Genomic DNA, 23644 nt, shown 5'->3' with positions numbered 1-23644 from the left:
GGCAAGTCACTTCACTTCTGAGCCTCAGCTGTGTGACTTTGGGCAAGTCACTTCACTTCTGAGCCACAAGTCACTTCACTTCTCTGAGCCTCAGTTCCCTCGTCTGTAAAACGGGGATGAAGACTGTGAGCCCCCCGTGGGACAACCCGATCACCTTGTAACCTCCCCAGCGCTTAGAACAGTGCTTTGCACATAGTAAGCGCTTAATAAATGCCACAAAAAACTGCTTCTCTGTACTAAAAGCACTGTACTACACGCTGGGGTGGACCCGAGATCATCCGGTCCCCCATGGGGCTCACGGTCTAAGTAGGGGGAAGACGAATCCCCATTTTCCAGATGAGGGAACTGAGGCCCGGAGAAGTGAAATGACTTGCCCTGGGTCACACAGCAGACAGGTGGCAGGTGAGAACCCAGGTCCTCTGAGTCCCAGGCCCCAGGGAGGAGGGGAAAGAAGGGGACGGGGAGAGGGGAAGGGGAGAGAGTTGGAGGAAGGGGAGCACTGACCTCAAATCTGCTCGGCAGATGTGGGTGAGCCTGGTGAGGGCAGGCCCGCAGGGCTCCATGAGGTACTGGGAGGTGAAGAGCAGGGCCCGCACGCCCCCCTCCAGGGTGGGCAGCGGGGGCACGGGGGTCCCGGGCTCCAGGGACGTCGACACCAACAGGCAGCCTCCCCGCGGTAGGTCCGACCGCCAGCGCCTGCGGAGGGCCGGACCGGCCGGGAGATGGGCGTGAGACGGCCGGGTGGCAGGTGGCAGGCCGCGGGCGGGAGGCGGGGTGGACAGGAGGAGGCAGCGGGTGGGCAGAGGGAGGCTACTGATGATATTTGTCAAGCGCTTACAATGTACTAAGCGGGAGGGTGGATACAAGCAAATCGGGGTGGACACAGTCCCTGCCCACCGTGGGGCTCCCAGTCTTTACAGATGAGGGAACTGAGGCCCAGAGAAGTGACGTGACTTGCCCATAGTGGACAAGTGGCGGAGTTGGGCTCTATTCACTAGGGTATGACAGGAGGAGGCAGTGGGCAGGAGAGGAGCAGACAGGAGCGGGAAGGAGGGTGGACAGGAGGAAGCAGCAGATGGGAAGTGGGGCAGACAGGAGGAGACAGCGGGAGGGCAGAGGGGAGGACAGGAGGAGGAAGAGGGAGGGCAGAGGGGTAGACAGGAGGAAGCAGTGGGCAGGAAGAGGGGCAGACAGGAGGAGACAGAGGGTGGGCAGAAAGGCAGACAGGAGGAGGTAGTGGGCGGGCAAAGGGGCAGACAGGAGGAGACAGCAGAAGGGCAGACAGGAGGGGACAGTGGGTGGGCAGAGGGGTAGACAGGAGGAGGCAGTGGGCAGGAAGAGGGGCAGACAGGAGGAGACAGCGGGAGGGCAGAGGGGCAGACAGGAGAAGGCAGTGGGCAGGAAGAGGGGCAGACAGGAGGAGACAGTAGAAGGGCAGACAGGAGGAGACAGCAGGAGGGCAGAGGGGCAGACAGGAGGAGACAGGAGGAAGGCAGAAGGTCAGACAGGAGGAGACAGGAGGAGGGCAGAGGGGTAGACAGGAGGAGGCAACGGACAGGAAGAGAGGCAGACAGGAGGAGACAGAGGGTGGGCAGAGGGGCAGACAGGAGGAGACAGGAGGAGGGCAAAGGGGTAGGCAGGAGGAGGCAATGGACAGGAAAAGAGGCAGACAGGAGGAGACAGCAGGAGGGCAGATAGGAGGAGACAGTAGTTGGGCAGAGGGGTAGACAGGAGAAAGCAGTAGGAGGGCAGAAGGGCAGACAGGAAGAGGCAGGAGGAGGGCAAAGGAGGAGGCAACCGACAGGAAAAGAGGCAGACAGGAGGAGACAGCAGGAGGGCAGACAGGAGGAGACAGTGGGTGGGCAGAGGGGTAGACAGGAGGAGGCAGGAGGAGGGCAAAGGAGGAGGCAATGGACAGGGAAAGAGGCAGACAGGAGGAGACAGTGGGTGGCCAGAGGGGTAGACAGGAGGAGGCAGTGGGCAGGAAGAGGGGCAGACAGAAGGAGACAGCAGGAGGACAGAGGGGTAGACAGGAGGAGACAGCGGGAGGGCAGAAGGGCAGACAGGAGGAGACAGGAGGAGGGCAAAGGGGTAGACAGGAGGAGGCAATGGACAGGAAGAGGCAGACAGGAGGAGACAGAGGGTGGGCAGAAAGGTAGACAGGAGGATGCAGTGGGTGAGCACCGGGGTAGACAGGAGGAGGCAGTGGGCAGGAAGAGGGGGAGACAGGAGGAGACAGCAGCAGGGCAGAGGGGCAGACAGGAGGAGACAGCAGGAGGGCAGAAGGGCAGACAGGAGGAGACAGTGGGTGGGCAGAGGGGTAGACAGGAGAAGGCATCATCATCAATCATATTTATTGAGCACTTACTGTGTGCAGAGCACTGTACTAAGCACTTGGGAAGTACAAATTGGCAACATATAGAGACAGTCCCTACCCAACAGTGAGCTCACAGTCTAAAAGGCAGTGGGCAGGAAGAGGGGCAGACAGGAGGAGACAGCAGGAGGGCAGAAGGGCAGACAGGAGGAGGCAGGAGGAGGGCAAAGGGGTAGATAGGAGGAGGCAATTGACAGAAAGAGAGGCAGACAGGAGGAGGCAGTGGGAGGGCAGAAGGGCAGACAGCAGGAGACAGGAGGAGGGCAGAGGGGTAGACAGAAGGAGGCAATGGACAGGAAGACAGGCAGACTGGAGGAGACAGCAGGAGGGCAGAGGAGGAGGAGACAGTGGGTGGGCAGAGGGGTAGACAGGAGGAGGCAGTGGGCAAGAAGATGGGCAGACAGGAGGAGACAGTGGGAAGGCAGCAGGGCAGACAGGAGGGGGCAGCGGCAGAACGGAGGAGACAGTGGGTGGGCAGAAGGGTAGACAGGAGGAGGCAGTGGGCAGGAAGAGCGGCAGACAGGAGGAGACAGCGGGAGGGCAGAAGGACAGACTGGAGGAGACAGTGGGTGGGCAGAGGGGTAGACAGGAGGAGGCAGCGGGCAGGAGGAGGCAGCGGGCAGGAGGAGGGGCAGACAGGAGACAGCAGAAGGGCAGACAGGAGCAGACAGCAGGAGGGCAGAGGAGCAGACAGGAGGAGACAGTGGGAGGGCAGAAGGGCAGACAGGAGGACACAGGAGGAGGGCAAAGGGGTAGACAGGAGGGGGCAACGGACAGGAAATGAGGCAGACAGGAGGAGACAGCAGGAGGGCAGAAGGGCAGACAGGAGGAGACAGTGGGCAGACAGGAAGAGACAGTGGGAGGGCAGAAGGGGAGACAGGAGGGGACAGCGGGAGGGCAGAAGGGCAGACAGGAGGAGGCAATGGACAGGAAGAGAGGTGGACAGGAGGGGGCAGGTGGTGAGCGGCGTGGGCCCCGGGCCTGGCTCACCGCAGCACGAGGAAGTCTCGGTGTGGGTGGGGGGCCATGCTGCCCGTGACGTAGTGGTAGAGGTCGGTGTCGGGGCCCGGGACGGCCAGGACCCGCTCCCGCAGCAGGTCCTCGTCCCACAGCGCCCGCTCCCGCAGCACGCGTTGCAGCACGGCGCCCGGACTGGCGCGCACCGACGACGAGGCCTTCCACGCGCGGCGCGGGGCCGCCCCGTCCCGCACCTGGCAGGGGGGAACGACAGTTGCGACGGCCGCGACAGATGACCACGAGTGGGGCTGGGGGCTGCCCACCGCCCGGCTTCCCTCAGGCCCCACTAATAATAATAATAATAATTATTATTATTATTAAGCGCTTACTATGTGTCAAGCACTGTTCTAAGCACCAGGGAGGTTACAAGGTGATCAGGTTGTCCCCCTGGGGCTCCCAGTCTTCAACCCCATTTTCATTCATTCATTCAATAGTATTTATTGAGTGCTTATTGTGTGCAGAGCACTGTACTAAGCTCTTGGGAAGTACAACTTGGTAACATGTATTCATTCAATCGTATTTACTGAGTGCTTACTGTGTGCAGAGCACTGTACTAAGCACTTGGGAAGTACAAGTCGGCAACATAGAGACGGTCCCTCCCCAACGACGGGCTCACAGTCTAGAAGTGTCAGTTCCCTCATCTATAAAATGAGGCCCAGAGAATAATAATAATAATAATGATGGCATTTATTAAGCGCTGATAAATAGAACTGATTAATAGAACTGAGGCCCAGAGAATAATAATAATGATAATGGCATTTATTAAGCGCTTACTACGTGCAAAGCCCTGTTCTAAGCACTGGGGAGGTTACAAGGTGATCAGGTTGTCCCATGGGGGGCTCCCAGTCTTAACCCCCATTTCACAGATGAGGTGACTGAGGCCCAGAGAAGTGAAGTGACTGGCCCCAAGTCCCACAGCTGACAAGCGGCGGAGCCGGGATTTGAACCCGTGACCTCTGACTCCAAAGGCCGGGATCTTTCCACTGAGCCACGCTGCTTCTCCCTCCACGGCCACCCCCGTCCGCCCGCCTCCCCCCGGGCTCCCGCGCCAACCCCGGCCCTCCCGGCGGCCCGCCACCTTCTTGGACGCCAGCTGGGTGTTGCGGGGGCCGGGGACGTTGATCCAACCCTTGAAGCGCTCGGCGGCCTCGCAGAGCAGGTCCTGGACGCTGGCCTCCAGGAGGTCCTCCTGGCTCGCCCCGTCCCCGGGCAGGAGGAAGCCGGGGTGGCCGGCCCCGGCCCCGGGGGGACCGCCGGACTCTCCCCCCGGCTCCGGCCCCGGGCTGGCGGCGTAGGAATGGCACAGCTGCAGCATCATGTCCTGGGGGACCTGTCGGACGGGCGAGGGACACAAATTGGGTAGGGATCATCCCAAGCGCTTAGTCCAGTGCTCGCTTAGTCCAGTGCTCTCCCCCTTTTAGACTGTGAGCCCACTGTTGGGTAGGGACCGTCTCTATATGTTGCCAATTTGTACTTCCCAAGCGCTTAGTACAGTGCTCTGCACATAGTAAGCGCTCAATAAATACGATTGATGATGATGATGACGCACACAGTCAGCGCTCAATAAATACGATTGAATGAACGAACGATAGTACGAAGGACGGTATCTGGTGGGCCTTACTAAGTGCCAAACACGGTTCGAACCACCGGGATAGACACGAGGTCATCAGGTCATCCCCGCCGGGGCTCACAGTCTTCATCCCCATTTGACAGAGGAGTGACTGAGGCCCGGAGGAGTGAAGTGGTTTACCCAAACAGCAGACGAGTGGTGGGATTAGAACCCACGACCTTTGACTCCTGAGCCCGGGCTCTGGCCACGGAGCCACGCCGCTTCCCAGGTGGGTCAAGGGTGGGCGCGGGGAGGGCGCGAGATGGGGTCCGGCGTCCGGAGGGACCCACCTTGAAGAGCTTCTTGCAGTCGCTGATCATGTGGGAGAGGCCCTGGGTGGCTGCCATGTTGTCATTCAAGTCCCTCTGGGCCGGTTTTCCCGCCGTCCCGCGTTTGGGGATGGCCCTAAGGGTGGGGTGACAGAGGGGCGCGGGCGGGCAGGGGTCGGGGCCCTGACTGAACCCCCTTTTTCCCTCCTGCCGTCCCCCTGATTCGCTTCATCCCCCCACTCCCGGCCCTACCCCACTTACAATAATGATTACGGCATTCGTTAAGTGCCTACTATGTGCCAGGCGCCGTACTAAGCGCCGGGGTGGGCGCAAGCCAGTCGGGTGGGACCCGGTCTCAAGCCCCATTTTAAAGACGAGGGAGCCCGGAGAAAGGAAGTGACTGGCGCAAGGTCACCCAGCAGACGCGCGGCGGAGCTGGGATTAGAACCCGTGACCTCCCGACACCCGGGACCGTGCTCTGTCCGCTACGCCACGCGTGTCACTTATTTCTATTCATGTCTGCCTCCCCCTCTAGACTGTCAGCTCGTTGTGGGCAGGGAATGTGTCCGTTTATTGTTGTGTCATCCTCTCCCGAGCACTCAGTACAGTGCTCCGCACACAGTAAGTGCTCAAGAATAATAATGACTTTGGGCAATTCACTTCTCTGTGCCTCAGTTCCCTCACCTTTAAAAATGGGGATTAAAACTGTGACCCCCGCCGTGGGACAACCTGATCACCTTGTAACCTCCCCAGTGCTTAGAACAGTGCTTGGCACATTGTTATTGCTGAGTCATCCTCTCCCGAGCGCTCAGTACAGTGCTCTGCACGCGGTAAGTGTTCAAGAATAATAATGACTTTGGGCAAGTCACTTCACTTCTCTGTGCCTCAGTTCCCTCACCTGTAAAAATGGGGATTAAAACTGTGAACCCCCCATGGGACAACCTGATTACCTTGTAACCTCCCCAGTGCTTAGTAAGCGCTTAATAAATGCCATTATTATTATTATTATTATTATTATTATTCAAGCCATCCAATGGCACTTACTGAGTGCTCACTGTGGACAGACCACTGTACTAAGCGCTCGGGAGAGGATGACACAATGATAAACAGACACATTCCCTGGGATTGTGAGAACCGTCCCCTCTCTGGGCCCCTTCCTTCCTCTCCCCCTCGTCCCCCTCTCCATCCCCCCCATCTTACCTCCTGCCCTTCCCCACAGCCCCTGTATATATTTTTGTACAGATTTATTACTCTATTTATTTATTCATTTTACTTGTACATATCTATTCTATTTATTTTATTTTGTTAGTATGTTTGGTTTTGTTCTCTGTCTCCCCCTTTTAGACTGTGAGCCCGCTGTTGGGTAGGGACTGTCTCTATATGTTGCCCACTTGTACTTCCCAAGCGCTTAGTCCAGTGCTCTGCACACAGTAAGCGCTCAATAAATACGATCGATTGATTGATTGATTGATTGATGGATTGGCAAGACATCCCTGTCATTTCTAAAGCAGCAAGGGCTTTGATTGATTCTTGGGGCAGGTGGGATCCCCCGCGGCCCGGCCCGCTCACCCACCTGGGCGAGGTGCCCTCCTTCTTGGAGACGTTGAGGTGGAAGACGGAAGGGGCGAGGCAGACGGCCAGGCTCCCGGCGGTCATCTGGTTGCCCTGGGCCCGGGCCATGTCGCTCAGGAAGTAGAGCAGCGTCTGCAGGACTTCCCGGTTCTCGTCCGGCAGCAGGGTGACTGCCGCCTGCACCGCGGCCAGCCGGTGCTCCTTCGGGACGTCTGCGGGGCGGGCGGCCAGGGGTCAGTGGGACGGAGGGGTGGGTGGAGAGTGGTCAGCGGGGCTGAGGAGGGGGCCGCGGGCACTCGGTGGGCGGCCTGTGGTCGGCGGGGCGGAGGAGTCAGTAGCGCAGGGGGGTGGCAGGGGAGGGGAGTGGAGTGGAGTGGACGGCCAGTGGTCGGGGCAGAGGTGGGCAGTGAGTGAATGGAATGGAGTGATGGGTAGAAAGGAGTCAGGGGGAGAGAAGTGGGAAGTGATCGGTCAGAGGGGTGGAGTGAGGGGTCAGCAAAGCTGAGGGATGGGCAGTGAGAGGTCAGTGGGGACGCCGGGTGGGCCGCGAGTGGTCGGTGGGGCTGAGGGATGGGCAGTGAGGGGGCTGAGAGTGGTCAGCAGAGCTGAGGGGGTGGGTAGTGAGTCGTCAGAGGGGCTAGAGGGTGGGCAGTGAGTGAGTGAAAGGTGGGAAGTGAAGGGGAAGAGAGTGAGAAGTAGGTGGGGCCGAGGGGTGGGCAGTGAGCTGTCAGAGGGGCTGAGTAGTTAGTGGTCAACAGGGCTGAGGGGTGGGCAGTGGGTGGTCAGAGATGTCAAGGAGCAGGCACTGAGCGGTCAGCGGGGCTAGAGGGTGTGATGTGAGTGATTGGCGGGGCTGAGGGGTGAGCAGGGGGTGGTCAGCGGGGCCTAAGGGTGGCGAGAGAGTGGTCAGCTGGGCCGAGGGGTGGGCAGTGAGCAGTCAGAGGGGCTGAGGGGTGAGTAGTTAGTGGTCAACAGGGCTAAGGGGTGGGCAGTGGGTGGTCAGAGATGCCAAGAAGAAGGCACTGAGCGGTCAGCGGGGCCTAAGGGTGGTGAGAGAATGGTCAGCTGGGCCGAGGGGTGGGCAGTGAGCAGTCAGAGGGGCTGAGGGGTGAGTAGTTAGTGGTCAACAGGGCTGAGGGGTGGGCAGTGAGTGGTCAGAGATGCCAAAGAGCAGGCACTGAGCGGTCAGCGGGGCTAAAGTGTGTGAAGTGAGTGATCAGCGGGGCTGAGGAGTGAGCACGGGGTGGTCAGCGGGGCCTAAAGGTGGGCAGTGAGCAGTCAGTGGGGCCGAGAGGCGAGCAGGGAGCGGTCAGCAGGGTGGGCAATGAGTGGTCAGCGGGCTGACCGTGGTAGATGCGCAGGAAGCTGTCCCCCAGCTTGCTGGTGAAGAGGGGCTCGGGCAGGTCTCGGAAGTACTGCTTCAGCAGGTCGGCCACGTCGTACGGAGACTGGCCCGCGTAGCTTACGTGGTCCGGGGACGCCTCGTTCAGCCGTCGCAGGGCCTCGATGCGGGACTTCACCCCCGATCTGCGGAAAACCCCCACCTGGGCCCCCACCCCCCCCCAGTCAGGCCCACCCCGCGGGCTTGCGATCCCCCCTGGCTGGGCGCTTACGGTGTGCACAACGCTGGACTAAGCGCCAGGGAGAGGCCGCTACAACCATAAACAGGCCCATCTCCTGTCCATGACCAGCTGACAGGCTGGGAGGGGGCTTGGGCAGCGTGCCTCAGTGGACTCCCCCTTCTAGACTGCGAGCCCACTGTTGGGTAGGGACCGTCTCCCTATGTTGCCAATTTGTACTTCCCAAGCGCTTAGTACAGTGCTCTGCACACGGTAAGCGCTCAATAAATACGATTGAATGAAATGAATGAATGAATGAAAGAGCCCGGGCTTTGGAGTCAGAGGTCACGGGTTCAAATCCCGGCTCCGCCCCGTCAGCTGTGTGACTTTGGGCCAGTCACTTCACTTCCCTGAGCCTCAGTTCCCTCATCTGGAAAATGGGGATGAAGACTGTGAGCACCCCCGTGGGACAACCTGATCACCTTGTAACCTCCCCAATCAGTCAATCAATCAACCAGTCGTATTTATTGAGCACTTACTGTGTGCAGAGCACACAGACTAAGTCCCCAGCGCTTAGAACAGTGCTTTGCACATAGTAAGCGTTTAATAAATGCCATCATCATCACTACTATTATTGTTATTATTCAATTCATTCATTGAGCACTTACTGTGTGCAAAACACTGTACTAAATGCTTGGGAGAACAATCAACAGAAACATTTCCTGCCCCCAAAGAGCTGGCAGTTTTTAGACTGTGAGCCCATTGTTGGGTAGGGACTGTCTCTATATGTTGCCAATTTGTACTTCCCAAGCGCTTAGTATAGTGCTCTGCACACAGTAAGCACTCAATAAATACGATTGATGATGATGATGATGATGGCAGTCTGGGGTGGGGGCCAGAGAGGGGAGACACATTCATTCATTCAATCGTATTTATTGAGAAGCAGTGTGGCTCAATGGAAAACAGCTCGGGCTTTGGAGTCAGAGATCATGGGTTCGAATCCCAGCTCTGCCAATTGTCAGCTGTGTGACTTTGGGCAAGTCACTTCACTTCTCTGTGCCTCAGTGACCTCATCTGTAAAATGGGGATGAAGACTGGGAGCCCCCCGTGGGACAACCTGATCACCTTGTAACCTCCTCAGCACTTAGAACAGTGCTTGGCACATAGTAAGCTCTTAATAAATGCCATTATTATTATTATCGTTGAGCACTCACTGTGTGCTGAGCACTGTACTAAGCGCTTGGAAGAGACCAGTACAGTACTAGACACCTTCCCTGCCCACAATGAGCTGACAGTTGGGAGCGGGGTGTGGGGGAGAGACACTCATTCGTTCATTCAATCGTATTTATTGAGGGCTTACTGCACACAGAGCACTGTACTAAGCGCTTGGGAGAGGGCAATAGAGCATTAAACAGACACATTCCCTGCCCACAATGAGTCCAGAGTGGGGATACCCCCACAAAGAGAAGCAGCGCGGCTCAGGGGAAAGAGCCCGGGCTCAGGAGTCAGAAGTCCTGGGTTCAAATCCCGGCTCCGCCCCTTGTCAGCTGTGTGATTTGGGCGAGTCATTTCACTTCTCTGGGCCTCAGTCCCCTCTTCTGGAAAATGGGGTTGAAGACTGTGAGCCCCACGTGGGACAACCCGATCACCTTGTATCCTCCCCCAGTGCTTAGAACAGTGCTTGGCACATAGTAAGCGCTTAGCAAATGCCATTATTATCATCATCATCATCAATCGTATTTATTGAGCGCTTACTATGTGCAGAGCACTGTACTAAGCGCTTGGGAAGTACAAATTGGCAACATATAGAGACAGTCCCTACCCAACAGTGGGCTCACAGTCTATTATTATCCTTCGCGAAGCAGCACGGAATACTAGGAGAGCCCGGGACTAGGAGTCAGAGGGACATGGGTTCTAATCCCGGCTCCGCCACCCGTCTGCTGCGTGGCCTTGGGCGAGATGCTTAATTAGACTATGATTAATTAGACGGGGACGGGGAATTAGACTATGAGAGAGGGCCTGTGTCCAGTCTGATGTGTTTGCATCCAAGCCGGCACTCAGTACAGCGCCTAGGCGCAGCCTTCTAGACCGTGAGCCCGCCGTTGGGTAGGGACCGTCTCTAGATGTTGCCGACTTGGACTTCCCAAGCGCTTAGTACAGTGCTCCGCACGCAGTAAGCGCTCAATAAATACGATTGATGATGATGATGATGATGTTGCCAACTTGGACTCCCCAAGCGCTTTGTCCGGTGCTCCGCACGCAGGGAGCGCTCAATAAATAGGACTGAGTGAACGAGTAGTAGGCGCTTAATATAGGCGGGAATCGTTATTGTTAGCCCTCCCCGGGGCCGGTCCTCGCACGCGCCCCGGCGGACGTACCTGATGGCGGCACTGACCCCGCAGGTAGCGCATGGCCTGCTGGATGCTCTGCGGCAGGGGCTGCCCCGTCCGCTGCACGTGGACTATGGGGGGGACGCCAAACACGCTCCGGCCTCGGTAGTCCGGGGTCTTACTCCTCTTCATGAACTTGGGGACGGACCTAGGGGCCGGAGGGGGTGGGAGGTCACGGCGGCACCCCCAAACCCGCTCTCCCCCACCGCAGCCCCCCGTCCGCGGGCCTCCGGGCCCCGGAGGGGTAGGGGTCACCTCCCCCGGGTTTCGGGGATCCCCGGCCCGGAGAAGCAGCGCGGCTCGGTGGAGAGAGCCCGGGCTTTGGAGTCAGAGGTCATGGGTTCAAATCCCGGCTCTTCACCTCTCTGGGCCTCCAGTGCTCTGCACACAGTAAGCGCTCAATAAATACGATTGATGATTGATTGACTACCTCATCTGTCAAATGGGGATTAAGACCGTGAGCCCCCCGGGGGACAATCTGATCACCCTGTAACCTCCCCAGCACTTAGAACAGTGCTTGGCACATAGTAAGCGCTTATTAAATGCTATCATTATTATTATTATTATTCTCTGGGCCTCAGTTCCCTCACTTAATAAATGCTATCATGATTATTATTATTATTATTCTCTGGGCCTCAGTTCCCTCACCTAATAAATGCTATCATGATTATAATTATTATTATTCTCTGGGCCTCAGTTCCCTCATCTGTCAAACGGGGATGAAGACCGTCAGTTCCCTCACCTAATAAACGCTATCATGATTATTATTGTTATTATTATTCTCTGGGCCTCAGTTCCCTCATCTGTCAAACGGGGATGAAGACCGTGAGCCCCCCGGGGGGGCAACCTGACCACCCTGCATCGACCCCAGTGCTTAGAACAGTGCTTGGCACACAGTAAGCGCTTACCAAATACCGTCGTTATTATTACCATCTATTGTCCTGCAGTCCGGCAAACTGAAGTGGGGTTAGACTGTCAGCTCACTCACTCAATCAATCAATCAATCGTATTTATTGATTGCAATAAATCTGCAGCGTGCAATAAGTGTCTGCAGCGTGGCTCAGTGGAAAGAACACGGGCTTTGGAGTCAGAGGTCATGGGTTCAAATCCCGTCGCTGCCAATTGTCAGCTGTGTGACTTTGGGAAGTCACTTCACTTCTCTGGGCCTCAGTGACCTCATCTGTAAACTGGGGGCTAAGATTGTGAGCCCCCTCGTGGGACAACCTGATTACCTTGTATCCCCCCAGCGCTTAGAACAGTGCTTTGCACATATAGTAAGCGCTTAACAGATACCATCATTATTAAGAGAAGCAGCGTGGCTCAGTGGGAAGAGCCCGGGCTTTGGAGTCAGAGGTCGTGGGTTCGAATTCCGACTCTGCCGCAAGTCTGCTGTGTGACCTTGGGCAAGTCACTTAACTTCTCTGAGCCTCAGTTCCCTCATCTGTAAAAATGGGGATGAAGACTGTGAGCCCCACGTGGGACAACTTGATCACACTGTATCCCCTCCAGCGCTTAGAACAGTGCTTTGCACATAGTAAGCGCTTAACAAATGCCATCATTATTATTATTTATTGAGCACTTACTGTGTGCAGAGCACTGGACTAAGTGCTTGGGGGCAGAGAGCAGTGCTTTGCACATAGTAAGCGCTTAACTTCTACACTGTGAGCCCACTGCTGGGTAGGGACCGTCTCTAGATGTTGCCAACTTGGCCTTCCCAAGCGCTTAGTCCAGTGCTCTGCACACGGTAAGCGCTCAATAAATACGCTTGGCACATAGTAAGCGCTTAACTTCTAGACTGTAAGCCCCCCTTCTAGACTGTGAGCCCACTGCTGGGTAAGGACCGTCTCTAGATGTTGCCAACCTGGACTTCCCAAGCGCTTAGTCCGGTGCTCTGCACATGGTAAGCGCTCAATAAATACACTTGATTGATTGATTGACTAACAAATGCCATGATGATGATGATGATGATAAATACACTTGGCACATAGTAAGCGCTTAACTTCTAGACTGTGAGCCCACCGGCTGGACTGGGAGCCCACTGCTGGGTAGGGACCGTCTCTAGATGTTGCCAACTTGGCCTTCCCAAGCGCTTAGTCCGGTGCTCTGCACACGGTAAGCGCTCAATAAATACGACTGATTGATTAATTGATTAACAAATGATGATGATGATGATGATTCCCCGCAGGCCGGGCGTCTCACCAGGCCCAGCCGCGGCCGGGGGCGGCGGAGAACTTGTCCAAGAAGGCGGTGAGGCGCAGCAGGGAGTATTTCTGCAGCAGGTTGATCTGGGCGCACGACCGACAGCTGAGCTCCAGGGAGGCCGATCCCAGGCTGGGCCGGTGCGAGTTCTGGAAGCTGTGCCAGCGGATCTTCCTGCGGGAAGGCCGGGATCATCACGCCGGGAGCGGCCCACCACCCCCGGAGCGGGGCGGGCGAGGGGCAGCCGCCCGGCACGCCCTCCCGCCTCATACGTAGTTACTATATTTTCTTAAATATGTCAATATATTTTGACACCCGTCTACATGTTTTGTTCTGTTTTCTGTCTCCCCCTTCCATAATAATAATAATAACAATAATAATAATAATGGCATTTATTAAGCGCTTACTATGTGCAAAGCACTGTTCTAAGCGCTGGGGAGGATACAAGGTGATCAGCCCCTTCCTTCCTCTCCCCCTCGTCCCCCTCTCCATCCCCCACTTCCCCACAGCACCTGTATATATGTATATATGTCTGTACATATTTATTACTCTATTTATTTTACTTGTACATATCTATTCTATTTATTTTATTTTGTTAGTATGTTTGGTTTTGTTCTCTGTCTCCCCCTTTTAGACTGGGAGCCCACTGGTGGGTAGGGACTGTCTCTATATGTTGCCAATTGGTACTTCCCAAGCGCTTAGTACAGTGCTCTGCACATGGTAAGCGCTCAATAAATATGATTGATTGATTGATCAGGTTGTCCCACGTGAGGCTCACAGTCTTCATCCCCATTTTCCAGATGAGGGAACTGAGGCCCAGGGAAGTGAAGTGACTTGCCCAAAGTCACCCAGCAGACAGTTGGCGGAGCCGGGATTTGAACCCATGACCTCGGACTCCAAAGCCCGGGCTCTTTCCACTGAGCCACGCTGCTTCTCTGCTTCTAGACTGTGAGCCTGTTGTTGGGTAGGGACCGTCTCTCTATGTTGCCGACTTGTACTTCTCAAGCGCTTAGTACACAGTAAGCACTCAATAAAATACGATTGAATGAATGAATGAATATTGTTATTATTATTACTGTGGAAAATAAAGATAATAATAATAATGACGGTATTTGTTAAGCGCTTGCTATGTGCAAAGCACTGTTCTAAGCACTGGGGAGGATACAAGGTGATCAGGCTGTCCCACGGAGGGGGGCTCACAGTCTTCATCCCCATTTTACAGATGAGGTAACTGAGGCTCAGAGAAGTGAAGTGACTTGCCCAAAGTCACACAGCTGACAGTTGGCGGAGCCGGGATTTGAACCCATGACCTCGGACTCCAAAGCCCGGGCTCTTTCCACCGGGCCACGCGGCTTCTCGACTCCAATGGACGGCCCGCCGTCCGAAGGCTTATCGAGAGGCAGCGTGGCTCGGTGGTGAGAGCCCGGGCTCAGGAGTCGGAGGTCGTGGGTTCTAATCCCGGCTCCGCCACTCGTCAGCCGGGTGACTTTGGGCAGGTCACTTCACTAGGCCTCATTTCCCTCGTCTGTCAAATGGGGATGAAGTCTGTGAACCCCCGCTCCCGTGGGACGACCTCATCACCTTGTATCCCCCCCTCCGGCGCTTAGAACAGCGCTTGGCACATAGTAAGCGCTTAACAAATGCCGTCATTATTGACGAGAAGCAGCGCGGCTCAGTGGAAGGAGCCCGGGCTTGAGAGTCAGAGGTCATGGGTTCGAATCCCGGCTCTGTCACCTGTCAGCTGCGTGACTCTGAGTGAGTCGCTTCACTTCTCTGGGCCTCAGTTCCCTCATCTGTCAAATGGGGATGAAGACCGTGAGCCCCCCATGGGGCGACCTGGTCACCTCGTATCGACCCCAGTGCTTAGAACAGTGCTTGGCACATAGTAAGCGCTTAACAAATGCCATCGTTATTATTATTATCTATTATCCTGCAGTCTGGCAAACTGAAGTGGGGTTAGACTGTCAGCTCACTGTGGGCAGGGATAGTGTCTTGTTTATTGTTGTACTGTCCTCTCTCAAGTGCTTAGTACAGTGCTTTGCACTCAGTAAGTGCTCAATAATATGATGGAGTGAATGAATGAATGAAAACCCCTTGTGGGGAGGGAATGTGTATCGTCCTCTCTCAGGTGCTTAATACAGTGCTCTGCACAGAGTGAGCTCTCAATAAGTACGATGGAAGGAATAAATGGATGAAAGCTCCTCGTGGGTGGAGAGCGTGTACTGTCCTCTCCCAAGCGCTTAGTACGGTGCTCTGCACACAGTAAGCGCTTAATAAATAGGATGGAATGAATGAATGAAAGCTACTTGTGGGCAGGGAGCATGTACAGCCTTCTCCCAAGCGCTTAGTACAGTGCTCTGCACAGAGAGAGCTCTCAATAAATATGAAGGAAGGAATAAATGATGAAAGCTCCTCGTGGGTGGAGAACGTGTATTGTCCTCTCTCAAGCGCTTAGTACAGTGCTCTGCACACAGTAAGCGCTCAGTGGATATGACAGAATGAATGAATGCTACTTGTGAGCAGGGGATCTATATTGTCTTCTCCCAAGCGCTTAGTACAGTACTCTGCACACAGTAAGCACTCAGTGAATAGGATGGAATGAATGAATGGAAGCTACTTGTGAGCAGGGAGCATGTACAGTACTCTCCCAAGCGCTTAGTACAGTGCTCTGCACACAGTAAGCGCTCAATAAACAGGATGGAATGAATGAATGGAAGCTACTTGTGAGCAGGGAGCATGTACAGTCCTCTCCCAAGCGCTTAGTACAGTGCTCTGCACACAGTAAGCGCTCAATAAACAGGATGGAATGAATGAATGGAAGCTACTTGTGAGCAGGGAGCATGTACAGCCCTCTCCCAAGCGCTTAGTACAGTGCTCTGCACACAGTAAGCGCTCAATAAACAGGATGGAATGAATGAATGGAAGCTACTTGTGAGCAGGGAGCATGTACAGCCCTCTCCCAAGCGCTTAGTACAGTGCTCTGCACACAGTAAGCGCTCAGTGAATAGGATGGAAGCTATTTGTGGGCAGAAAATGTGTATCGTCAATCAATCAATCAATCGTATTTATTGAGCGCTTACTGTGTGCAGAGCACTGTACGAGTCGGCAACACAAAGAGACAGTCCCTACCCAACAGTGGGCTCACAGTCTAAAAGGGAGAGACAGAGAACAAAACCAAACATACTAACAAAATAAAGTAAATAGAATAGATATGTACAGGTAAAATAAATCCTCTCCCAAGTGCTTAGCACAGTGTTCGGCCCACAGCAGGCGCCCAATAAATCCCGCCGCGCCCTTCCCCCCGCACCTGCAGGGCCGGGTCAGCGAGGCCCCGACGCCGGAGTCCCGCCGCTCGGCGTCCTCGGCCTCGGTGAGGGAGTCGCTGGCCGAAGTGCCCGCGTCCGAGCCGGACCGCTCGTCCTCCGGGCTCAGGCCGGGAGGGAAGGCCGCTTCCCCGCCCGAGTCCGTGCCCTCGTCGTCGTCGTCGTCGTCGTCCAGCTCCGGGCACACGGCCCGCGCCCACAGTTCCACCCGCTGCTGCAGCCCTCGCACGTGCTGCAGGATGGCATCCAGAGGGGCATCCCCGCCGCCCTCCTCCTCCTCCTCGTCCGGCTGCTGATGCCCGCAGGCCACATTGTCGTACAGGCTGGCACAGCTGCCCACCGAGTCCCGGCGGGCCCGGGCCTCCGGAAGGTGTCGGTCCTCCAGGGCCCGCCCGGCCTCCGGGCACAGGCTCTCGATGGACAGGGAGCGGGGGAAGGTGCCCGGCTTGTGGTCCCCGGGCACGTGCACCCGGTGGGCGCCCCCGGGCCCCACCTGGACGGTGCCCCGGGGGCGACTCTCAGGCGGCGGGGAGGCCCGGCCGGGCTTCTCCCGGTGCCTCAGGGACTCCAGCCGGCGGAGGAAGCTGCCCGGCCGGGCCTTCCCGGGCCGGCGGCACGCCGGGCCCGGTGGGGCGAGGAGGAGGGGGCCGCCGCTGGCCTGGCTGGGCAGGGAGGCGGTACTCAGGGTGGTGAGGACGCTCTCGTGGCTGGACGCCGCCCGCAAGCCCGGGCTCGGCGGGGCCGAGGGGCCGAGGCGGGCCCGGTGGTCACTGATGATGCACAAGTCCTCCTGCGAGGCCTCATTCTGCGGGGAGAGGGTCACGGCCACCCTCGCGCCCGCCCGCCCCGGGCCCTGGGGGAAACTGAGGCAGGGACCAGCACTCCCACTCCAGGCTAGCCCGGGGCTGGGCTTTAATTCTAGTGGTTCTGACGACTTGACACCCGTCCGCATGTTTTGCCGTCTGTCTCCCCCTTCTAGACCGTGAGCCCGCTGTTGGGTAGGGACCGTCTCTATCTTGGACTTCCCAAGCGCTTAGTCATCATCATCATCATCATCATCATCATCAATCGTATTTATTGAGCGCTTACTATGTGCAGAGCACTGTACTAAGCGCTTGGGAAGTACAGATTGGCAACCTATAGAGACAGTCCCTACCCAACAGTGGGCTCACAGTCTAAAAGATCAATCAATCAATTGTATTTATTGAGCGCTTACTGTGTGCAGAGCGCCGGGCTAAGCGCTTGGGAAGTACAAGTTGGCAACGTATCAACATCATCAATCGTATTTATTGAGCGCTTACTGTGTGCAGAGCACTGTCCTAAGCACTTGGGAAGTACAAGTTGGCAACATACAGAGACAGTCCCTACCCACCAGTGGGCTCACAGTCTAAAAGGGGGAGACAGAGAACAAAACCAAACGTGCTAACAAAATAAAACATATGGAATAGATATGTACAGGTAAAATAAATAAATAAATAAATAATGTATTTTTTAATGATATTTTTTAATAAATAGTCCAGTGCTCTGCACACAGTAAGTGCTCAATAAATCATCATCATCATCATCAATCGTATTTATTGAGTGCTTACTATGTGCAGAGCACTGCACTAAGCGCTTGGGAAGTACAAATTGGCAACATATAGAGACAGTCCCTACCCAACAGTGGGCTCACAGTCTAAAAATAAATACGATTGAATGAATGAATGAATAGGGACTGTCTCTAGATGTTGCCGACTTGGACTTCCCAAGCGCTCAGTCCAGTGCTCCGCACACAGTAAGCACTCCATAAATATGAATGAATGAATGAATGAATGAATGGGCCAGGGCTGGCCCACTCCCCGGACCCCCGTTAGCCCGGGGTCGCGTGCTCACCTTGTGCTGAAATCTCACCTCCAGCTTCATGGAGGCAGAAGCGTTCAGGGTCATGAGCCTCCTGTCAATCAATCAACCAATCAATCATATTTATTGAGCGCTTACTGTGTGCAGAGCACTGGACTAAGCGCTTGGGAAGTACAAGTTGGCAGCATCCGTCGGCAGATGCCCCGGGCACTTCCCTCCGGTGCCCTCCCCCGCCAGAGCCCCCGGATGCCCCGAGTCACCGCCACCGTCCCAGTGCCCCCCGCCGCCGGACCCCCAGACGCGAGTCGTGGACCGGAGGGACTCCACTGCCCGATTTCGTTTCGGGCCCTCCACCTGAGGTCTCCGGGGCCCGGACTCACCTGCAGAGCGCGCGGAGGGAGTCTTGATCCAGAAAAGGGTGGTCCCTCTTCACAGATTCGATGTCCAGCGGGAACTGGGAGTCTGCGGGGGTGAGAGGGTCACAGGCGGGGCTCGGAGGACAGTCGAGGCACCCCGTCATCCGGGGGTCCGGCCAGAACCCCTCCGGAGGCCCCGTCAGCCCGTCGCGGGCCGGGAAAGCGTCTGGCGGTCGTTCCAGCGCGCCTCTCCGCAGCGCTCAGCACCCAGGAAGCGCTCAAGAATTTAATTTAGTCATTCAATCGTATTTATTGAGCGCTTCCGATGTGCAGAGCACTGGACTAAGTGCTTGGGAAGGACAAGTGGGCCTTTAAGGCGCTTGGGAAGGACAAGTGGGCCTCTCCCCCTTTTAGACTGTGAGCCCACTGTTGGGTAGGGACTGTCTCTATTTGGTGCCAATTTGTGCTTCCCAAGCGCTTAGTCCAGTGCTCCGCACACAGTAAGCGCTCAATAAATACGGCTGATGATGATGAAGTGGGCAACATCTGGAGACGGTCCCTACCCGACGACGGGCTCACAGTCTAGAAGGGGGAGACGGGCGACAAAACAGGCCGCGTGGACGGGTGTCAAGCCGTCAGAACAAGTAGGATGAAAGCTAAATGCACGTCGGAACAAATAAGAAAATAAATTAGCAATACTAAATAATAATAATCAATAAAATAAATCGTTCACAAAATTAATAGAATAGTCAATAGGGACAAGTGAAAGAATGGACGGACGGTGGGCAGGGAGGGGAGAGGAGTGTGGCACAGGCCTTCCGCCCCCAGCCCGGGGGTCAGAAGCGACTCCCGGCCCCGTCCTCACCGTCGTAAAGCTGGACGTACTGGGGGAATCCCGCCGCCCGAAGCCAGGAACAAGCTTTCTTCACCTCGGCTTCTGCAGGGGGGCAGAGGACACGGGATGCCCGTGACGGAGCGATTCCCGACCCCTCACCCCTCCGTGCCCTGCCCCTTCTGGATCGTCACCCCCCCATCCGCCCCCGTCAGTGCCCACCTCCGGCCTTTACTGATTTCTATCCGTGTCTGTCTCCTAGACTGGTTCCCTTCCCCACAGCACCTATATATGTATATATGCATGTATATATATGTATATATGTATGTATGTATATACATATGTACATATAAATATATGTATATATGTATATATGCTTGTACATATTTATTACTCTATTTATTTATTTATTTCTTTTACTCGTACATAGCTATTCTATTTATTTTATTTTGTTAGTCCGTTTGGTTTTGTTCTCTGTCTCCCCCCTTTTAGACTGTGAGCCCACTGGTGGGTAGGGACTGTCTCTGTATGTTGCCAACTTGGACTTCCCAAGCGCTTAGTCCGGCGCTCTGCACACAGTCGGCGCTCAATAAATACGATTGATGATGATGATGATGGACGCTCGCTGTGGGCAGGACAGGTGTCCGTTTGTTGTCAATCAATCATCAACCGCATTTACTGAGCGCTCACTGTGTGCAGAGCGCTGGACTAAGCGCTTGGGGAGTCCAGGTTGGCAACACATAGAGACGGTCCCTACCCAACAGTGGGCTCCCAGTCTAGAAGGGGGAGACAGAGAACAAAACATATTAACCAAATAAAATAGAATAGATATGTACAAGTAAAATAGAGTAATAAATATGTACAAGCGCTCTCCCAAGGGCTCAGTCCACTCAGTAAGCGCTCAATAAATACGACTGAATGTGTTGCCAACTTGTACTTCCCAAGCGCTTAGTCCAGTGCTCTGCACACAGTAAGCGCTCAATAAATACAATTGATTGATTGATTGACTGAATGCATGGGTGAATGCCCGGGGCTGACACCCGCCCAGAGCCCAATCAATCAATCAATCAATCGTATTTATTGAGCGCTTACTGTGTGCAGAGCACTGTACTAAGCGCTTGGGAAGTACAAGTCGGCAGCCCAAGACAGCGGAACCGGCCTGGTCTTCCCAGACTGAGCCCCTTCCTTCCTCTCCCCCTCGTCCCCCTCTCCATCCCCCGCTTCTTACCTCCTTCCCTTCCCCACAGTACCTGCATATATGGATATATGTTTGTACAGATTTATTACTCTATTTATTTATTTATTTTACTTGTACATATCTATTCTATTTATTTTATTTTGTTAGTATGTTTGGTTTTGTTCTCTGTCTTCCCCTTTTAGACTGTGAGCCCACTGTTGGGTAGGGACTGTCTCTATATGTTGCCAATTTGTACTTCCCAAGCGCTTAGTACAGTGCTCTGCACATAGTAAGCGCTCAATAAATACGATTGATGATGATGATGATGGTGGAATTGGGGACCCGAGTTGGGTCAGGCTGTGTGACGCTGAGCAACTGCCTGCCCCTCTCTGGGCTCCGGTTTCCCCCTCCCTGGGGGGAGGAGAAGGGCAGGGGCATTCAGATTCCCCAGGGCCACTCCGCAGTGAGGAAAAGCGGGATCTGGGCACTGTTTGGAAGCCCCCTACCCGACTTTCACCGCTCCGCCGCCTGATGTCTGTGGTCCGCCGGACTCCCGGGCCGGAGACCCCAGAAGGTCCCAGGACAGACCCCCGGGGTGGCAGTGGGCACCGGGACGCCGACACAGAGACTAGACACTGCTGCCAGGGCTCTGGCCCCATAACATTACTAATAACGATGGTATTTATCAAGTGCTTACTAGGTGCCGGGCACTGTACTAAGCGCTGGGGTGGAGACAAGATAATCAGGTTGGACACAGTCCCTGTCCCACGTGGGACTCACTGCCTTGATCCCGATTCGACGGATGAGAGTACTGAGGCCCAGAGAAGTGAAGTGATTTGCCCGAGGTCACCCAGCGGACGAGTGGAGGAGGCGGGATTAGAACCCAGGTCCTAGGCCAAGCTGCTTGTCTGTAGTAAAAGCAATGTACTGAGCACTGGGGAAGACCTGAGGTCATCAGGTCCCCAAGGGGCTCACAGTCTAAGTAGGCGGGAGAACATTGAGAAGCAGCGTGGCTCAGTGGGAAGAGCAAGGGCTTTGGAGTCAGAGGTTATGGGTTCAAATCCCGGCTCTGCCAATTGTCAGCTGTGTGACTTTGGGCAAGTCACTTCACTTCTCTGTGCCTCAGTTCCCTCATCTGTAAAATGGGGATTAAGACTGTGAGCCCCCCGTGGGACAACCTGATTACCTGTAATCTCCCCAGCGCTTAGAACAGTGCTTTGCACAAAGTAGGTGCTTAATAAATGCCATTACTATATATGTTTATATGTATTTATTACTCTATTTTATTTGTACATATTTATTCTATTTATTTTATTTTGTTAATATGTTTTGTTTTGTTCTCTGTCTCCCCTTCTAGACTGTGAGCCCACTGTTGGGTAGGGACCGTCTCTCTACGTTGCCAACTTGGACTTCCCAAGCGCTTAGTCCAGTGCTCTGCACACAGTCAGCGCTCAATAGCTACAATTGAACAAATGAATGAACCGGGACTGAAACCCCATTCGACAGATGGGGGAGCTGAGGACCAGAGAAGCGAAGTGACTTGCTCAAGGTCACACAGCAGACGGGGGGCAGAGCTGGGATCAGAACCCAGGGCCTTCGGACTCCCAGGCCTGGGCTCCCAACGAGTTTTGAATCATTCATTGGATGGCGTGCTCTGGGACTGTCACTTCCCTCCTCAAAAATCTCCAGTGGCTGCCTGTCAATCTGCGCATCAGGCAGAAACTCCTCACCCTGGGCTTCCAGGCTGTCCATCCCCTGGCCCCCTCCTCCCTCACCTCCCTTCTCTCCTTCTCCAGCCCAGCCCGCACCCTCCGCTCCTCTGCCGCTGATCTCCTCACCGTACCTCGCTCTCGCCTGTCCCGCCATCGACCCCCGGCCCACGTCCTCCCCCGGGCCCGGAATGCCCTCCCTCTGCCCATCCGCCAAACTAGCTCTCTTCCTCCCTTCAAGGCCCTGCTGAGAGCTCACCTCCTCCAGGAGGCCTTCCCACACTGAGCCCCTTCCTTCCTCTCCCCCTTTCCATCCCCCCCATCTTACCTCCTTCCCTTCCCCACAGCACCTGTATATATGGATATATGTTTGTACATATTTTTTACTCTATTTATTTTACTTGTACATATCTATTCTATTTATTTTATTTTGTTAGTATGTTTGGTTTTGTTCTCTGTCTCCCCCTTTTAGACTGTGAGCCCACTGTTGGGTAGGGACTGTCTCTATATGTTGCCAATTTGTACTTCCCAAGCGCTTAGGACAGTGCTCTGCACATAGTAAGCGCTCAATAAATACGATTGATGATGATGATGATCAGGTTGTCCCATGTGGGGCTCACAGTCTTCATCCCCATTTTCCAGATGAGGGAACTGAGGCCCAGAGAAGTGAAGTGACTTGCCCAAAGTCACACAGCTGACAATTGGCGGAGCCGGGATTTGAACCGGTGACCTCTGACTCCAAAGCCCGGGCTCTTTCCACTGAGCCATGCTGCTTCTCTGCTTCTCCTTTCACTTCATTCAATCGTATTGAGCGCTTACTGTGTGCAGAGCACTGTACTAAGCGCCTGGGAAGTACAAGTTGGCAAAGCCAAACTGAGAGCTCACCTCCTCCGGGAGGCCTTCCCTCACTGAGCCCCCTCCTTCCTCTCCCCACAGCACCCGTATATATGTTTGTACAGATTTTTTTACTCTATTCTACTTGCCCATATTTACTATTCTCCGCCAATTGTCAGCTGTGTGACTTTGGGCAAGTCACTTAACTTCTCTGGGCCTCAGTTACCTCATCTGTAAAATGGGGATTAAGACTGTGAATCCCAAGTGGGACAATCTGATCACCCTGTATCCTCCCCAGCGCTTAGAACAGTGCTTTGCACATAGTAAGCGCTTAACAAATGCCATTATTATTATTATTATTATTCTATTTATTTTGTCAATGATGTGCATCTCTATATGTTGCCAACTTGTACTTCCCAAGCGCTTAGTACAGTGCTCTGCACACAGTAAGCGCTCAATAAATACGATTGATCTAGCTTTACTTCTATTTATTCTGATAACTTGACACCCGACCACATGTTTTGTTTTGATGTCTGTCTCCCCCTTCTAGACTGTGAGCCCACCGTTGGTTAGGGACTGTCTCTA

The 23644-nt window shown here is 54.9% G+C and overlaps 1 protein-coding gene across 1 annotated transcript in view; it reads right to left on the bottom strand.

Annotated features, from left to right (window-relative positions):
• Positions 1-23644, bottom strand: part of STARD8 (StAR related lipid transfer domain containing 8) — a 75820-nt gene that overhangs the window by 1792 nt on the left and 50384 nt on the right. The window contains exons 3-14 of the mRNA XM_038748486.1: positions 19373-19444; positions 18532-18613; positions 18185-18245; positions 16297-17117; positions 12990-13163; positions 10779-10938; positions 8187-8385; positions 6843-7053; positions 5291-5405; positions 4470-4721; positions 3365-3585; positions 505-696 (exon numbers count right to left, since the gene is read on the bottom strand). Coding sequence (XP_038604414.1) covers positions 505-696; positions 3365-3585; positions 4470-4721; positions 5291-5405; positions 6843-7053; positions 8187-8385; positions 10779-10938; positions 12990-13163; positions 16297-17117; positions 18185-18245; positions 18532-18613; positions 19373-19444 — 2560 coding nt within the window. The remainder of the gene's footprint in view (positions 1-504; positions 697-3364; positions 3586-4469; positions 4722-5290; positions 5406-6842; positions 7054-8186; positions 8386-10778; positions 10939-12989; positions 13164-16296; positions 17118-18184; positions 18246-18531; positions 18614-19372; positions 19445-23644) is intronic.

This window comes from Tachyglossus aculeatus, chromosome 6, assembly GCF_015852505.1.
Source record: "Tachyglossus aculeatus isolate mTacAcu1 chromosome 6, mTacAcu1.pri, whole genome shotgun sequence".
Lineage (NCBI taxonomy): Eukaryota > Metazoa > Chordata > Mammalia > Monotremata > Tachyglossidae > Tachyglossus > Tachyglossus aculeatus.
This window is presented reverse-complemented; position numbering and strand designations above follow the sequence as displayed.